The sequence below is a fragment of the Lycorma delicatula genome, chromosome 1, assembly GCF_047948215.1.
Source record: "Lycorma delicatula isolate Av1 chromosome 1, ASM4794821v1, whole genome shotgun sequence".
NCBI lineage: Eukaryota > Metazoa > Arthropoda > Insecta > Hemiptera > Fulgoridae > Lycorma > Lycorma delicatula.
In genome coordinates, this window is record NC_134455.1 from 250,677,166 (window position 1) to 250,702,946 (window position 25,781).

Here is a 25,781-nt window from a genome sequence, read left to right on the forward strand (position 1 = left end):
GATATTTCAATGTGTCCAAATTAAAAAAAAAAAAAAGTAATGACTGATTAGATTAATGATTTCAGAAGAAAAAAGGGTTGGGCTGATCTAATCCTCTTTTTCCTCTGAAGAAATTTAAAAATGACTATGGTTGTTTTAGTATAATCGCTTCCTACCAGCAAATGCAACAGCAACAGCTTAACTTAGCAGTAAATTTTAATTAAATGCTATTATACCTACTATATATTATAAATTATTTACTAATCAATATCATTTTGAAAATATTATCTGGTTGTATAATATTCTCATTTAGTAAATGGGTTTAATTATTCTTCATAAAATTACATTCAATAGCCATCTAAAAATTAGATTGATCTAAGGTCAATTAACTGCAGGAGTAAATCCAGAATATAGAAGTCATTCAGAAATAATTTACTGAATATCTATCTAAATAACTCTACTGATTTAACTGTAAACTTGTTTAGATGGACTGAATCAACTAATGTATCTAATGAACTGTACAATATGACTAGAAACCAAATGGACTCTTAAACTAAAATCCTAACAACTCATTTCTATTATTAAGTAACAAATTCAAAGTTTCTGATTGAAAGTAAAATGTAATAAATCACATGGATAATGTAATAAAAATCCTTAATAGACCCTCTATCAATGCTTATTTCATATCATTCATAATTACTATTATTAATGGAATGGGATCTTACCGCTCGAGAAGCATATGTAAACAAAGCTCCACTTGCAAATGTCAAATAGTAACCTGGATAGAAACCATGCCAAAATGCAGACAGCGAATAAGTTAATATAGTACCATAACGTCGGGGTACCCTTTCAAAAACAACCATTCTAAGCCACACATTAGTTCCTTTGTTCCAGTGATCTATTGAATCTTTCAAAGTTATACCCATCTGCAAAAATAACATTAAAGCAACATCTTGTTCATTTATTTATGATATAAAAAAATAATAAGCTGAATTTATAAATCATGTATTTATTGATTTCAGTGACGTAGGTATCAATCCTACACGCAAGAGATATATGAAAACAACAGGTTTAAATAATAATGCTAACTTAGGTTTAAATAACACTAATTTTAAAAATATGTTTTTAACATAAAATACATAGAAAATAAATTATACCAAAATATGTATATTTTTTTAATTAATACATTTTGATGACATAATCTTTAACATACACAAGGATAGACTACAAGGAAGAAATACATAGTTTACATTTACATTTACATTTACATTTACATTCCTGTTGCTAAAGCCCACACAATAAACCTGTTCCTATAAATTAATCAGTTAAATATTGAATGTAGTTTCCTTTGGTATGAATACCTATGGGTTATTCTAAATTACTTACATGATATTAACATACTAAGTCAATACATTATGATTTTTATGGGCAATTATCCCAAATAAGAAAGAAAATACTAGTCAGACAGAGTTACTACCCCAATAAAATAAGTAGCTGCATTCCATCTAACAGAAACAATCACCATGCATCAAAGATGAAACCAGATCACTAGATTACATAATTCCCATAGCCCCTACTGAAGGAACAAGGGATGAATGATATGGAATGAGAGGTAAGGCCTCACTAAGAGCTGCATTTGACAGTATTGGTCAGCAAGTTACTGATCAAATTAATTAGAACAGTAAGATGCCAGAGTGAAGATCCGATGAGGAATTATGAAAATGGACTATAACAAATTAAATATTAATGGTTTTACCATATAAATTTAATGATTCAATGATTTGTTAACATAATGAAAAGAATAATTTATTTGAACAAAAAAAAAAATGAAATAAAATTATTCATTTAGTTCCATTTAAAATTTAAAACTTAATTTTTGTTTAGTTTTCGATTCACAGAATAGACAACAAAGAAATAAGTTGGTGAATAGTTTCTTCATTAATAAACACCTTACTTGGTAGAACTAGGTTAATATTATTAATAGAAATTATTATTACATTATAAACTATAAATAAAATCTTTATAATAAAAAAATAATTTTTTCTGAAATTTCAAAGATTTGATTCACAAAATAATATTGAAAATAACATCATTGATGTTTAAAAAAAATAAATATACATTGACAACTGCATTCATATTAAGTTCATTAAATTTATATCTCAGTCTCTGACTTTGGATGATTATCTACAAATTCCTTTAACAAATCAATTTAATCTTTTTAAATTATGTTGAACATACAATTTTAAAAATATGTTTACAGAATCTCAAATGCCTAGAAATATGAGATAATATTAAATCTAAATAAGCTTTTACATATTTTAATTCTTTATTATTTTTTGAAGATATGAAATCTCCATAACCGTAATCCTAGAGAAAATGTTCACTTCTTTCACTTCATGATTTTATAACAGGTACACTTTTTCAATGCACATATTTTTTTATAATTATAAAAGTGGATGCTGAGGAAAATCATGCAAAATAAGGCCAGACTTTCTTCAGAAAGCTTTCCTTTGCAAATAACCAGCTCCTGAGTACAATTTCTACTTATTATTACTAATCTTTCGTTCATAAAATTGCTTACTATATATTTAATCTTTAACATTTTACAATGCATCTCATTGTAGTAATGAAATAACACTACAATTTTTTTTTTTATTCGTGAAATAAAACAATGTAATATGAGACGTGTTTTTTAAGTAAGGGCTGTTTTTAATTTGCCACCATTAGATGCAAACAATAATCTGTTTGCAACAATAAGTTAACATTATTCATGTTAGTTGCTGTGTATACTCTGGCTGAAATGAGTGCTACAATAAATAACCCTGCAAGTTGTGAAGTCCAATCACTAATTCATTACCTACTGGCAAAAGATAAATCTGCTGCTGATATTTATAGAGAAATTGTCAACGTTTAAGGACCCAGTGTTATGTGCGATGGTAAAGTTTGCCAATGGTGTTGTTTATTTTGGGGAAGAAGAATAAATGTTCACAAGAGATGAACTGATTGAAAATGTGAAAGAAAAAATCCCTGAAAACAGAAGGCTAACTATTACTCGATTATTGATTGAATTTCCTTTTGTTTCATGATCAGTAATTTATGACATTTTAACTGAAAAAGTGGGTTACAGAAAGTTGTGTTCCAGATGTGTACCAAAAATGTTGACAAACACACAAGAAAAACATCTTGCTGCAGCTCAAACATTTTTGAAATGCTACGAAAATGAAAGTGATGATTTATAGAAACACATTATGACCAGTGATGAAATATGGATATCTTATTTAAATACTGAGGCAAAGCAGCAATTGATGAAATGGCGGCATTCATCATCCCTGAAGCTAAAATGTTTAAGCAAGAAAGTTCAATGAAAAAGCTTATGGCTACCATTTTGTCGGATGCCGAAGGGATATTGCTGATTGAATTTCTTGAATATGGAAGAACTGTTAATGCTAATATATACTGTGCAACGCTTACAAAACTTAGATGTTCAATTGAAAACAAAAGACGTGGGAAGCTAACCGATGGGATATAGTTTCTTCACAATAACGCACAACCTCACACAGCAAACAAAACTACTGAACAACTGCAATAATTTTTTTGGGAAATCTTTGAACATCTGCCTTACAGTCCAGAGCTTGCACAGAGTAATTATTATCTTTTTTTTCCATTTAAAACAATGGCTCGCATCACAGAAGTTTGAAGATGTTGGGGAATTGCAAAACAGAGTAATTGATTGGTTTAAATCACAGGCGGGAGAATTCTTCAGTAACGGAATAAAGAAGCTGGTAAACCAGTATCAAAAATGTATTGCAGTGAATGGCAAATATGTTGAAAAATAGTATATATATGTAAATTTATTTTGATATAAAAAGTTTTTTCTATTTCACTTATTTCGATTTTTATATATAAATGGCCCTTACTTAAAAAACATGGGTATTATTAAAAGAGGAAAACTTTAAAATTATGCACCCATATTACCTTCTCTGCTAAATAATTTTTTTAAATACTTTTTTTTGTAATTAAAAGAAAAGCAGTTCTACTAAAAAAAGTAGCTATCAGCTTTAAAAGAAAATAATCAACTTGAATTTAGCAAGGACTTTCAGACATAGCAAAATATAAGATTTTCTAGATTTAGGTAGAGAATAAAGTACCAATCCAAAAACAAAACTGTAAGATCAAACATAACCTTGGCCAAAGGAAGAAGAAAAAATTACTAATAAACACTTATAAAATACAAATAAAAACGAAAAATCTTTTGTTTTTCATCTAACACCAAACACAAATCTAACAAAACACATTAACAAAATATATCTAACCCAAAGGTAACATTGTTGACAGTCTACTAATTTAAATTAATAAGATAAGACTTAGTTGACTTATAATCATATTATTTTTGTTTGCTGTTAATATAGTGCATAATTTAATCTTAATCATTTTTCTGAAGTCAATACTTATAAGACCCATATTCCTCCATACAAATATAATGTTATTTTTTTAATCAAAAACCAACTTGAACAACCAAAGTACAGAATTACAAAGTAAATGAAATGACACGTTCCTTATTTTCTTTTCTTTATTCCAATAGCACTTTCACAGGATCCTACATCATCAGTTGCATATAAATTATATAAAATTACATATCAAAACATAACAAGTACTTTTTTTTTTTAGAAAAAAATAAATTAAAAGATTAAAATAAAAATTACTATCATATATTGAAAACATTAAGTCAATTAAATAAAATAATTCCATATATTTAAATATGACATCAATTAAGAATTAGAAATTAAAATTAACTTTAAAAATAAAATAATTAGAAGATTTATACCATGTAACCTGGCCAGCCAATGTTACATTACTCATATTTGATATGTAATTTTATATAATTTATATACAAATGATAATGCAGGATCCCGAAAAAGTGCTACTGGAACAAAGAAAGGAAAAAATAAGGTAAGTGTTATTTCATTTACTTTGTAATTCTGTACCTGGGTTATTCAAATTGGTTTTTGATTATAAAAAATACAATTTAATCTTAATACAGTAAGTATCATTTATAGTGATATCAGACATAGTAACCAAAAACTTGTCTCTTGGTTGGTTTGGTATGCTGTTAATACATAAATACAGCATGTATTATTGTTTATAATTATATCAGTTGAAGTGACATATCGACTATTATGACTTATTTTTTCTACTGCAATGCAGCAATTTATCACTTATAATGACAGACAGAAGCAACTCGTCAATAACATAGTATATCTTCATTGTAGCTACAAAAATATTTTGATGGCTAAAATGAGTCACATTTTCTATTCTACCTGCAAATGTGCTATAGTGCTTGTTTTTCTTATCTTCTTCCTGTACCAGATTATTGTAAACTGAAGCATAACCACATTCAGTTGATATTAATCTTTTGCTGTGAGCGTGTCATATCATGTGGGTACAGTATTTTATTTTACGAATCCTGTGTAATTCATTTAATAGTGATTTAATTATGACTTTACAAAAAACATCATGATAGAGGAACAGGCGCACATTACCTGGTGGTTAGAGAATGGTGAAACTAATAAGAACATTGCCCAAGAATTAAGCATAGGTCATTTAAAAATATCAGTGAAATGGAAAAACCATGAAAAAATAAAGAAAGATTTTGAAACAAATTCTATGAAATCAAAAAAGTTACAGCCTAGTCAACATAATGATGTAGACCAAGCGCTGTTAAAATAGTTTAAATACCAGAGGGCGATGATAAACCTATTGACTAATATATTACAAACTAAGGCGAACAATTTTTTTTTTTTAATTCGGTAAACCATGTGAAATAACTTCAGCTTGAATACAACACGGTTCCATCAGCATCAAGATATTGTGTCGGGGAGAACCAGCGAGGCCATAGCAGCTCCAACCAGTGCGTCAGAAAAATGGCTAGAAACCATTTGGCCAAAATTAAAAGAGGCTATTTGGATGAAAAATTTTATAATGGTGATGAATTCAGTCTTTTTTTTTAAACTGACACCAGGAAAAACCATTCAGTTTAAAGGCAAAACATGTTTGGGGGGGGGAATTATCAAAAGAAAGATTAACAGTATTAATTGCTACAAATGTGACTGGAACTGACAAAGAAAAACTTCTGGTTATAGGGAAAATGTTTTAAAATTTTGAAATCACTTCCTGTCATGTACGAAAGTAAGAAAAAAGCTTGGATGATAAGTGATATCTTTACATCTTGGTTATGAAAATAGGACCATGAATAAAATACTGAAAATGACAAAATACTGCTGCTCATTGACAATTGTCCGACTCATCCACATGTTGAAAATTTTTTGTGTATAAAGTTGGTGTTCTTACCGCCAAAAACAACAGCAGTTGTACAGCCCTTAGATCAAGGCGTGATTCAAGTCTGTAAAATTCCACTACAAAAAACACCAAATTTTACAAATGATACAGGATTTGGATAAAAATAAAAAAAATTCAAATAACTATTCTGGCTGCTATAATTATGCTAGAAAGATCATGGAATGAAGTTTCTCCACTAACTGTAAAAAATAGCTGTTGACATGCTGGATTTTTACTATAGGCTGGTGAAGTTACTGATGTCACATGTGAAGATGAATCTTTAGCAGAATGGGGCAATAGTCTGCAAAACCAATCACATGAAACTGTAACAGATGATGATGTAGTGGCTTCAGTACTAGCAGAAATAGACTGGGACATAGGAATGACAACATAGCTAACAATAGTGACAACGATGAAGACATCAACCCGCTAAATCTTCCAGAAGTTTTAGTGGCAATGAAAACAGTTTGCTGGTTTCTCAGTTTTAAAGGAACTGCTATTAAAGAAAGAAAGAAAAGAGTGTTTGTTTTGATTTAGAAAAGGACCTTCAGAAATTGTATTACAACATGAAAAGTTTGAAACAAAGCATAATAACCAACTTTTTGTAGAAAAAATAATTTTTACAAATTTTCTCTACCTTATTTTACTCTACCATATTTGTATTTATTATTGCATAATTTTGTTTTTTATATTATTTTATTACAGAAATAAATTATTATTATTTTTAATCATAATTATTTTCCTTTATTATAATACCCATGTAGATGGCATGTTAAAGTAGTACCACTAAGCTACCTTTCTTTTTCCTGTTTAGCCTCCAGTAATTACTGTTCAGATAATACTTCAGAGAATGAATGAGGATGATATGTATGAGTGTAAATGAAGTGTAGTCTTGTACAGTCTCAGTTCGACCATTCCTGAGATGTCTGATTAATTGAAACCCAACCACCAGTAACCACGATCTAGTATTCAAATCCACGTAAAAATAACTGACTTTACTAGGACTTGAACACTGGAACTCTCAACTTCCAAATCAGTTGATTTGCACTAAGCTACCTAAATATTAGTTATTGTGATTATCGGTTATAATTACCTAAAATTATCGGTTCCTTGAAGGTCACTATAAACAATATTTGCTATATTTGAATTAACTAATGTTATAATATTAGTTAATTATATTGTTCTGAATAAAGTTAGTTACTCCTTTTACATAAAATTCTATGGATAAAATCAGAAAGTTTCATTAAGTCATAAGAAATATATTTTATTCAGATAGAACTTAGTTCAACAGTTTTATGCTGTGGATGAGATTCTAATCAATGACAGATAATGCAATGAAGAGGAATTAATGACCAGAAATTCATATTTGATGAGAGTAATGAAGAAAAATAGATGACTACCATTTCAGTTGCAAGGATTGCAGTAATAGTATTCACAATGCATTGCATCTTCGAGTAATTCTAGCTTACATACTAATTATTTTCTTTAAAACACTTTTAGTTAGAAACAAGAAAATATTCTTAAAAAACATTTCTTTTCATCTGAAAAATAAGAAGTGTTTAGATTAATATATAGAAATAAACTGTTTTCTCATTTGTTGTAATTAGTAAATTAATAAAATAAACCTACAAGAACAGAGATCAAAATGTTTGGTAAATCTCCATAGTTAACATTGGATTTATATTAAAATTTTACTGGATAAAAAGAAAAGTAAAAATATCTTGTATAAGATAAGAGCATTAATAAGCAATTGTGCCTTTTCCTTAAAATGAAAAACTGACCTGATTTTGCTTTTCTTCACGGGTTTCCTTTTTTTTAAACAAGCAGTACTACTGGCTAGCCAATTCAGCATTTTGGCTTGAAAATCACCTAATCTCATATCCAATTCACAGCATTATTTTAAATATCATCTTAATCCATTCTCAACATAAAATGTAACTTTCTCTCGATTAAGGGAACACTCGCAACTAGGTTGACAATATCATTTGAAAAAATATATTAGGATTTACCTCAAATGATAAAATGTCCACATTAGAGACAAGATCCCATTGAGCTGTTCCATCAGGAGAATATCCATTAAATCCAAGCCCTGACAGATTACATATAGCATCTGCAAGTACCCAAGCATGGTAATACTTGAATCTGACTAGTACAGTAGCAACACTTAAATAAAGCAACTGTTCAACAGCTGTTTTACCATCCACAAAGTCATCATCTGCAACAGAGTAATATATATATGTATATATATATATATATATATATATATATATATATATATATATATATAGATTATTATTGTAGGTGTACAATATACCTAAAATAAATATAAACATTCTGTATTATTACAATCTTGAAACCAGTATACTAACTAACAAGACAGAAAAAGATTACTGGCACTTATTTAATTCAGACACAGTTTGTCAACAAAAAGTAACAGAGAAAAAATTACCCTCTCCACACTGGTACCTTTCACACCTTACATACATAGGATGAGTTTTAGAAAAACATTTCAACAAACAAATAATGTGAAACAAATTTACTTGAAAGTGTTATTTTTCATTTTAAAAAACTGATATTTTAAACACCACATAATTCAGTCTGTATATAAAATCTAATAATATACTTGTATTTGGTAGATACTTATACAATTTTCCAAGTCAACCAAACAAAATAACACAATATGGTTTAATAAAAAATTTTGAGATTAACTATGTTCCAAAAAAAAAAAAATATATATATATATATATAAAAAGATCAAAATATAAATATAGAGCTTTATGACTATATTTAGCCATTTAATTGGTTTTCCAAACATTTTAAAATAAATTTAAGGCATAGGATATAAGGACAATAATCACAAGTGTATTTTTACTGCAGTGTTTCTCTCTTATTTTATTAAAAAAATAGCTTCTCACTATTATGCAATCTATCAATCTGATTTCATTACTGCAATCATGTAATAGAAGTGAAAGATCAACTATAACGAGTCAATAAATCGTAAGATGACATGAAATTAAAACCTGCATTGTTCTAATTTAAGGAATAAAAACGCTGAAGGATTTGTTCAAAGTAGTATGTATAGCACTGAATCATTAGCATAGTATTAATTCAATAAAGAAAAAGCTTCAGGGTAGAAAATAAAGTAACATTTTTATAGTAAGTAAAACTGTGTTTACAGAATATAATAAGAAATAAACTTACAGTTAATTGAATAAAATAATAAAAGACATTTGTCCAATTATTTACATTAATAAGATTACTGAAAGTTAAATTCTGGTAAGCCTGTACTCCAATTTTAGAGTATTTATATTATTTATTGCAATTTACAGTATAATTAAAATTTCCTGAGATGCTGAAAATAAATAAAACTTTCACTAAATAATACTAATAAAAAAAAATACATATATAATTTTTTTTTAAATATATATATATATATATATATATATATATATATATATATACACAAAATAAAATATATTATGAAATAACAATTTTAACAGAGAAAGACAATCACTGAATAATTTAGCAAAAATTAATCAAGCATATCAATAAATAGACTATTTTAAACAGAGTCCCAGTGGCAGGAACAATAAATTATGAATTAATTGAAGTACAAGAGGAAAATTGTATTTTTCATGAAAATGTTTGCTGAAGGTTGTATGTAGTACTTTTCAACATGATCATACACCACATCATAATTCAAAATTATTCAGAATGTTTATGCACGAAAACAACGTAAATATCCTCCATTGGCCTGGAAATTCCCCAGATTTAAATCTAACAGAGAATCTAAGTATTTTAGAGCATATTAAAGAGATGTCTTGGCAAGATGAGCCGCTCAAGTGAAGTAATTAAAGCTAAAGGAGCACATATTTCTTACCAAAATTAAGTAACATAAATTTAGGCAAAATTATTTCAATAAAAAATAAATTTTAAAAAATTCTGAATTGTCAAAATTAATTTACACACCACTATAATTAAAATTAACAGAGATCAAGTAAAAAAGTAAACAAAATCAATATTTAAAAAAAGGATTAACATTTTATACTTAAAAATTGGTAACTCAACTTCAAGATTGCCAATAATCTTTCAAAAGATGTAATGTTTGGGTGTAACAGAAAAGTAGAGATAGAAACTGTATTCTTTAATATAGAACAGTTTATTTTTCTATTCCAATAATGATTTGCCTTTTAAAAATTCCTAGAGATATCATTATTGATCTCAAATAAACTTAAACTTGCAAAGTAACTTAAAAAATTATATTATTAATAAACTATAAAGTATTAAGCTATACTGCATACCTTTTACTCTTTGAATATTAAATGAAGGAATAAATGTGACAAACAGTCCGGCACATAGAACACTGGTTATTACTTTTTTCACAACTGCCTTGACTGGGGAAGGTTCTATTATTACTCTCTTTTGGTTATAATTAGTATCTAGTCGACTCTAAAAAAGAAGAAGAAAAATACAATTTGCTGAAGATAATAGAGTACATTTTCATATAATTAAAAAAAAAATCTTTAATTAAAGTTAACAAATATAAGTAATGATTAATATAACTAACTGTATTATTTATACTACTTCTGTTCTAAATTAATTTATATTAACCATTTAATTCTACTTAAGGCATATTTTATGAAACACATGTTCAATATAATAAAGGAATGTTACTCTATACATCTATATTTTATCGTTCATAGTTTGCACACTTCCATGTTTTTCTGAGCACTTTAACTACAGCCTCCACAATGTACAATTGTAAATTCTCTAGAGCTAAAAGGGATAATAAAAATGGAGTTTCTACACAACTTCTTCTTTCACGTGGAATCCAATTATCCATTTATTTTCTGTTTTACAGACTTTTAAAAGAAAATTTCATATTATTTTCGACTGCATGGTGGGAGTGGTTGGGTAAAAATGATTTTCTTAACATTTTGAGGTAATAGGGATATGAAAATACCAACTTAATGTGCTATTAATGTGATATTTATTTATAGGCCTGTGCATAATATTCTGTGGCTTGAAAATCTCCATAACTACACCAATTTCATTAAACATTATATATGCTACAGTAGTATATATCAAGTTGTGAACGTAAATATTTTATGAAGACTATTTGAGTCATTCTTCAATTATGCTCAATTTAAGGTCAAAAAATTTGAGTGGGACAAGAGAGGAGCGTGGTTTGTTATGATGCTGCAAGTTGGAATGTTGATGTTTTTTTCATCGATGGTATTTATTGTTAGCAATACTATTCAGGTAGTATTACCTACTTTGAGGATCATGATGACTGGGTGTCTTTTATATCTAAGGGTTATGTTGACCCTATCTAAGAGTTATATAGTGGTGTATTTTTCATATGCGCTTATGCAGTGAGTCACAGTGATGAATGAGTTGAAACTTGATGCTTATGTGTGGTTAATCAAACATATGAGATGTGTTCAAAAACTAAAAACAATTTTTGATTTTGGAAAGAATTTTATTTTGTAATCTACATTAATGTTATCCCCTTCAAAATAGTCTCCATTAGATATTACATACACTTATGCCAGTGCTTTTTCCAATCCCTGAAACACTTCTGAAATTCGATATTTGGAATAGTGCTTAGCTCTTTCAGCTAATCGCTTTTAATCTCATCTATGCTTATAAAATGACGGCCCTTTAAAGTTCTCTTCATTTTTGGAAATAGAAAAAAATCACACGAGGTCATGTGTGGTGAATATGGCGACTGGAGTATCATTACAGTGTTGTTTTTGGCTAAAAATTGATGAACAAGCAATGAAATATGAGCAGGCGCATTATCATGGTGCAAAAGCCATGAATTGTTTCGTCACAAATCCAGGCGTTTTTTCAGATTGCTTTACCTAAACAGCGTTGAACTTATAGGTAACACTCCTTACTGATCATTTGACCTTGTGGCAAGAACTCATGATGCACTATGCCGTTAAAATCGAAGAATATTGTGAGCATAACTTTCAGATTCACCCGTATTTGCCGAGCTTTTTTCGGTCTTGGTGATCGAGAATGCCTCCACTGGGATGATTGAGCCTTAGTTTCGATATCACATCCATAAACCCATGTTTCATCACCTGTTATGACACATTTCAGTAGTTCTGCATCATTGTTGACTTCATTTAGCGACTCCTGAGCAACTTCCATTCACCGCTGTTTTTGTTAGAAATTCAACAATTTTGAAACAAATATTGCTGTCACACATTTCATACCCAAAACATCTGAAAAATTTTCATGGAATGAGCCAACTGACTTCCCAACATCATCAGCAACTTGTCCAATTATGATTCGGCGATCATTCATAATCATTTCTTTCACTTTTTCCAGGTTTTTTCAACGGTTGTTGATATGCTGGTGTATCTGGGGCGCTCGTCATCTTCAACGTCTTCACGACCTTCTTGGAAACACTTATACCACTCGTAAACCCTTGCATTACTCATAGCAGACTCATCAAAAGCAATATTTACCATTTTTAAAACATTGCTACACTTTATTCCATTCTTATAGCAAAATTTAATACAAGTTCTCTGATCCATTATTTATACAAACAAAAAGTCGCCAATCACACCAAAACACGAAACCTATCCTTTTTACAGCTGATAACAGACAAAACATCCCATATAGCTAAAAATGTACAGATACTTTTCAGACATGTTTACCAATACAACAACAAAAAATGCTGAGAATTAAACTAATACAACCCATGAAATTTCAAAATTCTTGTTACTTTTTGAACACACCTCATATGCAGGGCATTGTACTCTGAAAATCAGTGCCTTTTTGAGTGCGATATAGTCATGGTTTTGGAATTATTAACTTATAACTGATTTTTTTTTGTTACAGTGTATTGAAACTACTTTTTTTTTATTATTATTTACATTTGTGTATAGTTTTATTTTATTTTAATTTGCTTCTATTGACTGTTTACTTATTTCTGTTTCTTATTTATTTCTTAATTTGTTTTCTTTATAAAATTTTAGATTAGAATGAGTTTATACTTTTTCAGACAAACAAATTCAATTTATAATAGCTAAAAAATATAAATGGTAAACGCCTACTTTTCTTTGTATTTGTATTGTTATATTTGATTCTTTTCTGACAAACTGCTGCAATATGTGAACAATATATTGCAGCAGTTAGTTTTATTATTAAATAATAAAAACTATTAATTTATTATTTACACTGTTAAAGTAAATAAAGAAAGAATTCATATGCTTATTTTATATATGACTCAATCATTTTGGTAAAGTTATAATTATTAAAAAAAAAAAATGTGTAGTTCAATAGTAAGAGAATTATTAATAATTCATACACTATTTGCAAACACAGATATGTATGTTGAGAACATTAGTCAACAGAGTGCTGTTGACTAATCTATGCTTAAATGCTTTATGCTTACTAATCTATGCTAAATTAATCTATGCTTAGATGCTTTAAGATGTAATTTACTTAAGGAATTACAACCTGATAAAAATAACAGAAGGAAATAGATGTTACATCTTAAATATAGCTGAAAATAGTAATGAGTAAAAAACAATAAAATCACTTTTACTTAATTAAAGTGCAATATTTTATTTATTCCTTAATTCAGTGGTTCCCAAACTTTTCAGAGTTGCGGCGCCCTTTTTCAATTAAAATTTTTCCATGGCACCCTACCTTAAGTAAAAGTATGACTATATGTAAGAGATAAAAATAAATAAAACTCATGTATCTTTATTATTTTTTAACTTTATTAACATTAAATTAATAATTATAAATGTCTTGGTTCAATTAATTATGAAGCTACATCAGATAATCATCAACTGTGAGGTTCACAGTTTAACATGTTTTCTGTTAGCAAAAAACATTTAAAAAAAAAAATAATGAAACTTTATAAATTAATGAAAGTTTGTAGATTGTTTTGGATAGATTAAACCATCTTTATCTTTCTATGTTCTATTTCTTGTATATATATATATATATATTTTTTTTTTTTTTTTTAAATAAAAAAGTACTTTACTTAATAAACACGTCTTGTATAATAACATAAGACAACTTTATTATGAAAAGATTGAGTTTAACCGAGTACTGCTCCCAAACCTAACATATATTTAAAAACAGTTATATCTAGTTTTTATCGATTCATTAAAAATCCATCTAAAATTCATTAAGAGATGCTTATAGTCACTACCCTCTAGATATCTAAAAATCACAATTTATAGAATGACAGATTTTTTTTTATAAAGTGACAAAATCTCTCTTATTCTTATTGTCTGCCAAACAACTTTATATTTTCAATAAGGAGGAAATTATAAACAGTTAAGAACAAAGCTGAATTGAATTTGAAACATGAATCAATTTTCATTGCACCTTTAACAATGGTAAATGAAAATTTTTGTTCAATTATCTGATGTTGGCAAAAACTAAACCGATGAACCTGAACTGCTATTCTTATTCAAGTGCATCTAAGTGTTGCTTGCTATGTAATTTGAAGGATAAAAATGTACAATTTATGGAATTCAAAAATCATTTTTTGTAAGGATAAGTTATTCCTACAGGAGTTATAAAAAAAAAAGTCTCAATGGGCAAGCTTAAAATCTAATAGGCAAGTATTGTTGTTATTATTATCTATAATGTATAAATAAATTGATTAAGGAGTAAATTATTAATTTTATTTGTTACAAAAAGGAAGAATATGACTGGTTGTTTTTTTAATTAGATAGAGAGAATTTTAAAGTTATCTTATTATTCATCTTTTTTAATTTTATTTTATGCATACATAATTATTTTTTTAAGTTTATTTATTTTTATTTTTTGTCTACCTTCATTCCTTTCTGTATTCTTTATTTAATGTAGCCAACCTATCAGATAGTCTTTGATCATGAATAATGTCTAATTAATGTTTACATCACCTGCACTACTTGTTTTCTTAATAAAAATGTTATTATTGTTGTATATAGATTCAGCAGAACAAAACATGAATTACATTTTTCACGATTTTCATTTTGACAAATAATGATCCTAAAAAGCACTTTATTTACTGTTAAATAACTGCTTTTATTACCAAATTTTAGCAATCATATCTTTTAAATTACAACTATGCCCAATTTGGTAGCAAGTTATTTTTATAGCAGGTATAACTTACATCTGTAGGAGGTGTGTGCCATCGAAAGTTGTGCCCATGAATAAACTCAATATAATCTTTATAGAAGATAACTGGACCAGCCATTAACGCGTGAAAGTGAAACACATAGCTGAAGTACTCCAAGGCTGATGGTAATTTTCTACAACAAAATTTAAGAATGCAAAATAAGTAAACCACAAAAAATTTCAGCTGAACTGAACAGAACTATATTATCATAATTAAACTATTCTTCCATACAGTAACTGAATTATGAGTTTCTGCAAAAAAAAGTTGTAAATGTTCTAGTATATTACAGTTAGTCAACTAGATATGACAAATGATAATTAATAAAAATATCATTACAATACACACAGTATACCTTTTTAGCAAAGTTTGGAATAGTAACACAATGTAAATATATACTAAATAAATATATATTGTAAATATTCCTTATAAAACCATCAATATAATCTGCAAAAAAAAAATTGTTTGTATTTCTTTAATTTATTTTTGAACAACATAAAAGGTAACGCAAATAGTTCTTCAAATTTCTTCTTTTCATTTTAAGTTTAAGTGAACACACTATAGCAACCACTAAAAAACACTCTTGATTTTCTCTAAATACAAATTGCAATTTAACTAGAGTTTATCTAACCTTCCCAAAGTAAAAAAAAAAAAAAAAATAATTATTCAGATACCCAATCCATTTTTTATAAAATAAATAAATTTTTTGCCTTAACCTTGATATATTGCAAATACTAGAACTTGAACTTTGCTGCAGCATTTTGAAATCAAAATAAAATGACAAAAAAGTGTGAACATGGTTTATAATGAAATTATAACAAAATTACTGCAAAAATTACAAGTACAATTTCTAAATGCATTAAGCAAAAAAGGTTCTCACGTCTTGAACAGTAATATTTGTGGCCACCAACATCATTAGTTATCTCAGTTTGATACAATATAACTTTTTATTATAAATACTTATAGACAAAAAAAAGTTCATTTATAAGTAATATTTTATTTATTTTATTGGCTTCTTAAAAAAGAGTTCATGGAATTCACATTGTTGTAATAGTGATTATGCTTTTTTAAGTCATTAACACATCAAATTTTTTTTTAAACAAAGTCTGATTTTACAAACTAATAACACTTTATTTAAAAACTCATTCATAGATAAAAATAACTGAAATAGGTTTAATTTATATGAAACAGATAAAATTGCAGTTACTGTTCAAAGGCTATTAGAAATGTCATTAGCCCAAGTAATGGAAATCAAAATTGTTAGTTATTCTGTTTAATGTCTATACTTTTCAACAGCATATTAGAAAGAGCTAAATAATTAATAGTTTTTTGGACTAAGCAGTTCTTACTCAATCACAACGTAATGCACTTTTATAGAGACATAATAGGAACAAAATAGCTACACAACGGAATAGTAAATTGGAAACTTAATATTTACTTTCATGGTGTAGGCATGGGACTGAAAGTTTGACACTTAGCACACAATTAAAGTAAAAACAATGAAGAAATGAATCCAACCAAAGCAATTATTAATGTACTATTGTTTAAATCTGTTTAGCAGTTGTTTATAGAATGTATCACAACTGGAATTGTGATTTTTGTAAAAAAAAAAGTAATGGCCATTTTATTTTGTTTTATAACAGCAACTAAGGCTAATTTTATTATTGTGGCCTCACACATGCTATACAAGATATCTGACCTTGGTTCAAAAAAACCAAAATATTTAACCTATTTAGTTCAATGACTTGCCCCCTTCAAAGTACAACTCTTCTGATGAAACACTGATACTTCTGATGTAACACACTTCTCCCAGCAATGTTTCCAATATTGGAACCTTTTTTGAACTCATTTTTAGTGATCACCATAAGTCCACTTGTCGCATATCTTTTGCTCTCTTCTTTAAATAGAATTTTAAGCTTAGAAAAGAACCAATAATCACAGGGAGCTATGTCTGGTAAATAATAAACCTGCTGAAGTTGTTCAATCACCTGTTTTGCCAAGAATTTCTAGATAAATTGTGATTTATGGGCTGGAGTATTGTCATGCTGAATTTTTCAATTGCCATTTTTCCAAAGCTGTTTTTTTTTTTTTTTAATAAATCATCTCTTAATCAATTAAGAGCAGTTATGTAGTTACTCTTTATTGACAGTTACTCTTTATTGACAGTTACTGCTACACACCACATCTCAAGATCTTCAGTTAAAATTGATGGCACTGAGCCAAATAAAATTCCTACTTCATCTTCAAGCTCTCTATGAGTTGTTATTCTATAATCATTCATTACCATCTGTCAAACTTGCTCAATTGTTTGCAAAATTTGCTGGTAGAAAATCTGCCACAGTGAGCGTTCATCAATTTTAATAGATATTAAGCCAACTTGAAAATGGCAATTATGTGATGTTTCTGCTGGTCTGATAACAATTCAGAATGAATTTTATGTAAACTCGATGCATGTTCAAAACTTCAGTTAAAATTAACTCTGCACAGAAACTTAAATTCAGTTCATCAGCATCTTCCTTATGCTAAATTTACCATCAGAGCACTCTAAATCATGAACTTTCTCAATGTTTTTGTTGGTTTTTGAAGTGGAAGGCCGGTCAGAACTGGTGGAACTCAAGACCGTAGGAATATTCAACTGATTTGCAACCATCTTTGAATCTGTTGAACTAGATTAAAATAATTGATAATTATTTTAATCTGAAATGATATGTTTTTAATTTATCAATGAATATAACAGCTGTTATTAGTATGTACTGATAACAATAACATCAGATCGCCCAGTGAAAGTAGATAATAGCATTTTAATAAAGGACAATTAAAAACAAGTGAAAATTTGTATAAATTCTGTATATCATAGTTTTGTCATAACATTTATTTTATTTTCTGTAGTAAATAAAAATAATGCTATCAAAAACAACAACAATCCAATAATAATGAACTAAGAACTTGAAACGAAATGTATGATGTAAACAAAGTACATCATGTTAGAAAGAATAACTGTTAACAGCCTGTAACAAAAAACATGTTGCAACCAACAATACTTGCCTAATAGCATAATATTTTTGATTTGTTGTCAATTCTTCTTCTTTTCTTGTTAACCCATCATGTAAACTGAATGCCAAGCTTGTAACTTTTTGTGTCATTACCATAAGAGGTCCTAAAAAATAATAATTAAAAAATAAATTAAAAAGTCACAAATTTTGATACAGTAGGTAAATTTACTACATGAAAAGAAAGAGAGTTAGAGGTTAGAAGGATAACAAGGTATAACAACATGCTTAAATGCTGACATGTCTAATTATCCCAACGTCCACTACTACTACTTTTAGAGTTATTATATTTTGTTATTATGACAACCACATTCTGCTTTTAAGCATATTTTATTTATTGTTTAGGAAATATTTATGAGGTCTGTCCAAAAAATACTAGACTAACATCATAATACAAAATGTACTTTATTTAGAAGTTACTTGTCTGGCTGGGTCCCCTTCAAAGTGCTCTCCTCACCGATGCACATACTTATCCTAACAGTGTTTCCACTTTTGGAAACAGTTCTGGAACACTTCTTTTGTAAAGTTCTTCAGTTCCTTCATCACATTTGCCTCAATCTTGCGAATTGTCTCAAATCTTCTTCCATCCAACGGTCTTTTGAGTTTGGGGAACAAGAAGAAGTCACAAGGAGCGAGGTCAGGTGAGTAGGGTGGATGGGGAAGAACAGTGATAGAGTGTTTGGCCAAAAACTCACGAGTTCTGAGGGCTGAATAGGCTGGAGCATTGTCGTGATGAAAAAACCAGTCACCACTCTTCCACATTTCTGGCCTTTTCCACCAGACAGCGTCCCGCAGAGGTTTTAGAACTTTAATGTGGTAAGTCTGGTTCACTGTGGAATCTTGGGGGAGGTACTCGTGGTGGACTACACTCCGAGCATCAAAAAAAACTGTTAACATCACTTTCACATTGGAATGAACTTGGCAAGCTTTTTTTGGTCTGGGAGATGTTTCACCCACCCACTGGGACGGTTGAACCTTTGTTTCGATGTCATAACCATACATCCAAGATTCATCACCTGTTATGATCCTGGACAAGAACTTTTCATCTTCTTCTAAACATTCAAGCAATTCTTGACAAGCCTGGATGCGATGGGCTTTTTGGTCGTCCGTCATCAGGCGTGTAACAAATTTTGCAGCAACATGGTGCATCTTCAATTTTTCGATCAAAATCTTGTTAACATGATCCAACTGATATCCCACATTCTTCAGCAAGTTCTCTGATGGTCAGACGTCGATTTGCCTGAACCAGGGTGTTGATTTTGTCTACGTATGAGTCATCAGTTGACGTGGAAGGACTCCAGGATGCTCATAGTCTTCAATCGACTGACGACCATCTTTAAAACACCGCAGTAAGCAGTCTTGAGCATATCAAAAGTTTCACTTGCAGATTTTCCGAGTTTAACACAAAATTTCACAGCAACTCTTTGCTCGTTCAAGTCACTCATTCTAAAATCTGCCAAACTAAAAAAACACACTTCACAAACAACTGCGTAGCTAAGCAACCAATAATGATATTTGCAATCAAAAAACTGCATTGTAATCAGCTGATCTGTACAAACATGGCGACGCCAATCAGATTTCACTGGAACCAACTCGACTGAAGCAATTCAAACAGTCTACGTATTTCTTGAACAGACCTCGTATTAATTGTTAGTAAACTCGATATCGTAAATCTGCTCTCAGACCAGAGTTCTATGGTTCAAATCCTACTAAAGGTGGCTAGATCATGGATACCAGTGATTTCTTTGGTAGATGGGGTTCAATTACCCACATGTCTCAGGAATTGTGGCCCACCTCTCTTTTCTATTTAGCCTCTGAAATCAACATAAGGTATTACTTCAGAGGTTGATATGCATGAATGTAAATGAATTGTAGTCTTGTACAGCCTCAGGTCAACCATTCCTGAGATATGTGATTAATTGAAACCCAACCACCAAAGAACACCGAAATTGTGGCCTGAGTCTGTTGAAGACTACACATCTACTGGTAAAATGGCATTTACATGCCAAATAGCATACAGATGCTTTGGCATCTCTGCTAAGTACTGTTGACATCGTGTCACAGTGCTGTTACTCTGTAACCTGGAATTACATAAGAAAAAAATTATCTCTGAAGAAGCTTACTCGTATGAAACATAGAAGAAATACATTTGCATATCTATTACTCTATATACATGCAAAAACTTACTCTATATACAATTTTTCAATTACTTCAAATTATCTTGCGACTGGTCATGATACTACATTACACAATGAGCTATATATATATATAATCTTGCATTTCTTGTTAACTTCTTTAAGTTGAATAACTGTTCAAAAATATCAGTTAATTATAAATATAGAAATTTATTTAGAATAAATTAAAATTTTTTTTTGGATGATTAATTCACCATATAAGCTGGAAACTTGTGCATGGGAATATGAATTGGAAATTGTATGGCGTATGAAAAATACCATGCTGACCAGGACTAGAACCCAGGACCAAATGGAAATACAATTGTTTTTTTTAATTTCAAAATAAATAAATAAACATAATACTTCACTGCTTCATAATACCAAATAACACAAACAAATTTTTTAAAACAAAAAAAGGCCTTTCAAACATTGTAATATCTACAAAAACTGAATCATATCAGTTTAAAAAAGAAAAGCCTCATATTACTTTTCATAAAGATATGTATTTTCATCTATTACTTAATACTTCACTAGTAGCTATAAAGTAAGATCAGCATGATTGTGTCTTAATTTTATTTGATTACTACTATGCTTCTGTGAAGTCTCTAGGATTTACTTTACAAAGAAAAAATAATAATGAATGTTATTTTTTACTAAAATTTAGTTTTAGAATAATAATCAGAGTATATTTCACCAACTCAACCTTTTTAAAATAAATTTCTCAGATCTTTGACACTAATTCATTCATTAAAGCAACACCCTCAATGAGTTAAAATTTGTGAAAAAGAAATCAATTCCTACATTATAGGGTACAAAAGAAAATTCAAAGGGAATTTAATACAAAACTTCTACATAAACTAAATTTTCCACATTTCAGCCAGCCCACTAATGATGTCTTAAGAGGTCTACAGATAAATTTTTTTATAATTTATAATGTAATTTTAAAAAGTTTACATTTATAGTTTTGGGCAAAAATGGTTTATTTTATTAACTAACTGGGACTAGATTTCAGACCACCATTAACATAATGTACAAAAAAGATAGTTATATTTATTTTAAAACAACTGTTGTTAAAAAAAAAAGCACAAGATCATATATATTCTAATTATTATGCATTTACCTGTTATATCAAGAGTATGTGAACCATAATCATACATCTGACGATGTAAATGTATACAACTTAAGTAGATAACAGCTACTAATAATACCATTCTGAAACACAAAACACATGGGAATCAATTAATTTATGCAATATAGATTTAATACTGACACATACACTCCAAAATATATATTGAAAATTTTTCAATGTTCAATTTATGCAAACCTCATAATCTATTATATTTTCTATAAATGTTTCTATGAAATTTACTTACACAGGTTGTTCAATAAGTATTCGTGTGTGTGTGTGTGTGTGTATGTGTGTGTGTGTGTGTGTGTGTGTGTGCGTGCGCGCGCGCGCGTGTGTGTGTGCGCGCGTGTGTGTGTGTGTGCGTGTGTGTGTGCGCGCACGCGTGTGTGTGTGTGTGTGTGTGTGCGCGCGCGCGCGCGGTTGAGTGGGTGGAGAAAGAGGAGAGAATTAACAGTAAAATCGTCTACAGTATATTTCAATTTTTAAATGAAAGTAATAAAAATTCTTCAATTAAAATTAGCTTTACTTAAGAGCAAAAGATAGTGAGACCCAATTAAACTTTAAAATTAAAATCATGTTTAATGATAGAAAATTTTTTGATTTTAAAACATGGTACACAAAAAAAAATTCAAATAATAAATTTTGTTGGTAATGTAATTAAAGAACAAAGGTTGGGACCTGTTTTTGTATGTCAAGTCGTTAAAAATCAATCATTAAGGACTGTAATTGACCTGTGACATGGGTTGAAGTTTGGTTTTTGATGTATGAATGCAGTACTTCAGAGCACAGAAACATGTTTGATCTATTGCAACATAAAAACAAATATAAAATATTTAGAATGATGTTTTAAAAAAAGGATTATTGAGAATGAATACAGTTACAATTGGGTAGAGTATAAAAAGTGGTAGTACTGTGAAAAATAGCTGACAAAATACATGAGATCATACAGAGTACTAAAAGGAAGTAACACTCTAGAGAATAAAAGAGTATAAATAAAATTTAAAGAATACATATAGGCACACTCACACCAGCAAAATCGAATTTCACAAATTACTTCATAGAAATAGGGCACACACAAAAAAACAAAATGAAAATTTTGTACATAATACACAGATACCAAGATCTTGAAAAACTTGAACAATACAAAATATTACAAATACAAAATCTGAGAATAAATCTGAACTTCAAATACCATATATTCTGAATGTACAACAGTCATTTTTAAAATAACAATGACTTGCAAATATTATAATAAATGTTAATGCTTTGGAATACAACCTGCTTGTGGAGATGTCTTAAACTTGTGTATAATACTGCAGTTATATCCAATCTTTAGAGTGCATAGTAATAATGTTTTCAGAAGCAATTCATTAACCCATCATCAATTTTGAAAATAGCAAGATGCGACCTGCAATTAGTTTTTTAATGTAAAAATATTCACCTGACTGAAATGAATAGAAATGTGATGAACAAGAAAATGTGCGAAGATGGTTTCAATTACTCAACATCCATGCTGAAGAAAAATCTGAATGCACCTAGCAATCATCACTACAGAAAGGAAAACTGCTGTTGATGGGAGGTTGGACCAACTTCCATACAGTCTAGATTTGGTTCCATCTGATTTTCATATTTTCCTAAAATTAAAGTTTTTTTTATTTGAAAAGTGCATGCAAATTTATAACAACACTCATCAACTCAAACTGTCACTGTTTTTCAGTTGTTTTTGAGAAAGTAGTATTTGTGTAGTGTTACATAACACTACACTTATTTCTTTATTTCTTATTGATTATGTTGTTCACTATTAAGTATGTAACTAAGAAACCTAAGTAATTTTGATGAAGCCTAACTTATTTTTTTTTTAGCTGTATTGAGTTAGTGACATTTTCTACAGTGTTGAAATACTTTCATATCATGGTTAATATCTTGTATGTCCATTTGGTTTCCAATATTATAAATTAAGATTAACTAACAAAATAACCTATTTCACAATAATAACTGAAAACAACAACTCTTCAATTCCCAAATTATTTGACAATTGTGGGTAAAATTATCAGGTTGTGTTTGTGTGTGTGACACCATTTATTAACACTTTTTTATTTTAACACTATTTTTGCACTAAAAATGAATGAAACAGACAAAAAACAATCAGTAGTTATTAATTAAAAAGGGACTACTTGGTACACGTTACCTGTTCATAATCTAATCTGTTATTTATTGATAATTATAAGTCATATTACGTTTCTATTACCAATGGAAGTCATACCTTATTTTATATTTTGTTTTTATGACAATCACTACCATTTTAAAATCCCTCTATGAATTATGAGACCTTGCTGTTGGTGAGGGGGCTTGAGTGCTCAGTGATAGAGAATAACTGGACCGAAAGTGCAACCATATCAGAGAGGTATCTGTTGAGAGTCAGACTAAGGAATTACTCCTGAAAGAGGGCAGCAGCTCTTTCAGTAGTTGGTAAGGGTGTAGGTCAGTTAAACGGCCATATCAACATCACTCAATCCTCTGCGTACTGCGCAGCTGAAAGCAATGGAAAACTACAGCTGCTTTTTTTCCAAGAAAATGTAGCTCTCTGAATTTTCATATAACAATGATGGAGGCGCCTTTATTGGTAAAATATTCCGGAGGTAAACTAAATATTCCGGAGTTCCCCATTCGGATCTCTGGGTGGGGACTACAAAGGAAGGGGTCACCAGAAAATTAAAAAATAACATCCCATGAGTCGAAGCATCGACTCATGGAGAAACATGGAAAACGACCTTTGGTCAGGTGAGTTTAGAATAATTAACTCAGCTTCATATAATGCGCAGGCAAGAGTAGATTTTGTAATGAACAAGAAGATAAGGAAGAGAGTAGAGTATTGAAAAATGCATAGCGATAGAATCATTGTAATAGAGATAAAATCGAAACCAAAACCGACAACAATTGTTAACGTCTATATGCCTACAAGTGCCCATGATGATGATGATGAGGTAGTGTGTATACAATGAAATTGACAAAGCAATTAAACACATAAAAGGAGATGAAAATTTAATAGTAGTTGAGATTGGAATGCAAGCATTGGAAAAGGCAAGGAAGGAAATATAGTGGGTAAATACGGGCTGGGCAAAAGGAATGAAAGAGGGGACCGACTTATAGAGTTTTGCATGAAGTATAGTTTAGCAATTGCCAACACCCAGTTTAAAATCCATAATAGAAGAATATACACATGGAAAAAGCTAGGTGATACTGCAAGGTATCAGACAGATTATATCATGGTTAAGCAAAGAATTAGAAATCAACTAATCAACTGCAAAACTTACTCTGGAGCAGACATTGATAGCGACCAACTTACTCTGGAGCAGACATTGATAGCGACCAACTTACTCTGGAGCAGACATTGATAGCGACCATAATTTAGCGATAATGAAATATAGACTAGGGTTTAAAAACCTGAAGAAAAGGTGTCAGATGAACTGGTGGAATTTAGAGAAGCTTGAGGAAGAGGAGGTAAAAAAGATTTTTGAGGAGGACATTGCAAGAGATCTGAGTAAAAATAGATAAGGTAGAAAATGTAGAAGACTAAGAATGGAAGAATGTTAAAAAGGAAATTCTTAAATCAGCAGAAGCAAACTTAGGCAGTATAAAGAAAAATTATAGAAAACCTTGGATTTCAGACAATATATTGCAGCTGATGGATCAACGTACAAAATATAAGAATACTAGTGATGAAGAAAGTAAAAGGAACTACCGACAATTAAGAAATGCTATAAACAGGAAGTGCAAACTAGCGAAAGAAGAGTGGATTAAAGAAAAGTGTTCAGAAGTTGAAAGAGAAATGAACATTGGTAAATTAGATGGAGCATACAAGAAAGTTAAGGAATATTTTGGGGTACATAAATTAAAATGTAATGTGTTAAACAAAGATGGTACACTGATTTATAATATGAAAGACAAAGTCGATAGGTGGGTGTAATATA

The 25,781-nt window shown here is 29.4% G+C and overlaps 1 protein-coding gene across 2 annotated transcripts in view; it reads right to left on the reverse strand.

Moving 5' to 3' along the window:
- oys (lysophospholipid acyltransferase 6) overlaps positions 1-25,781 on the reverse strand; it is a 103,955-nt gene that overhangs the window by 9,937 nt on the left and 68,237 nt on the right. For both annotated transcript variants that reach the window (XM_075375562.1, XM_075375557.1), the window contains 6 exons: positions 21,802-21,893; positions 18,503-18,614; positions 15,455-15,593; positions 10,617-10,764; positions 8,325-8,530; positions 705-905 (listed from right to left, as the gene is read on the reverse strand). In XM_075375562.1, coding sequence (XP_075231677.1) covers positions 705-905; positions 8,325-8,530; positions 10,617-10,764; positions 15,455-15,593; positions 18,503-18,614; positions 21,802-21,893 — 898 coding nt within the window. The remainder of the gene's footprint in view (positions 1-704; positions 906-8,324; positions 8,531-10,616; positions 10,765-15,454; positions 15,594-18,502; positions 18,615-21,801; positions 21,894-25,781) is intronic.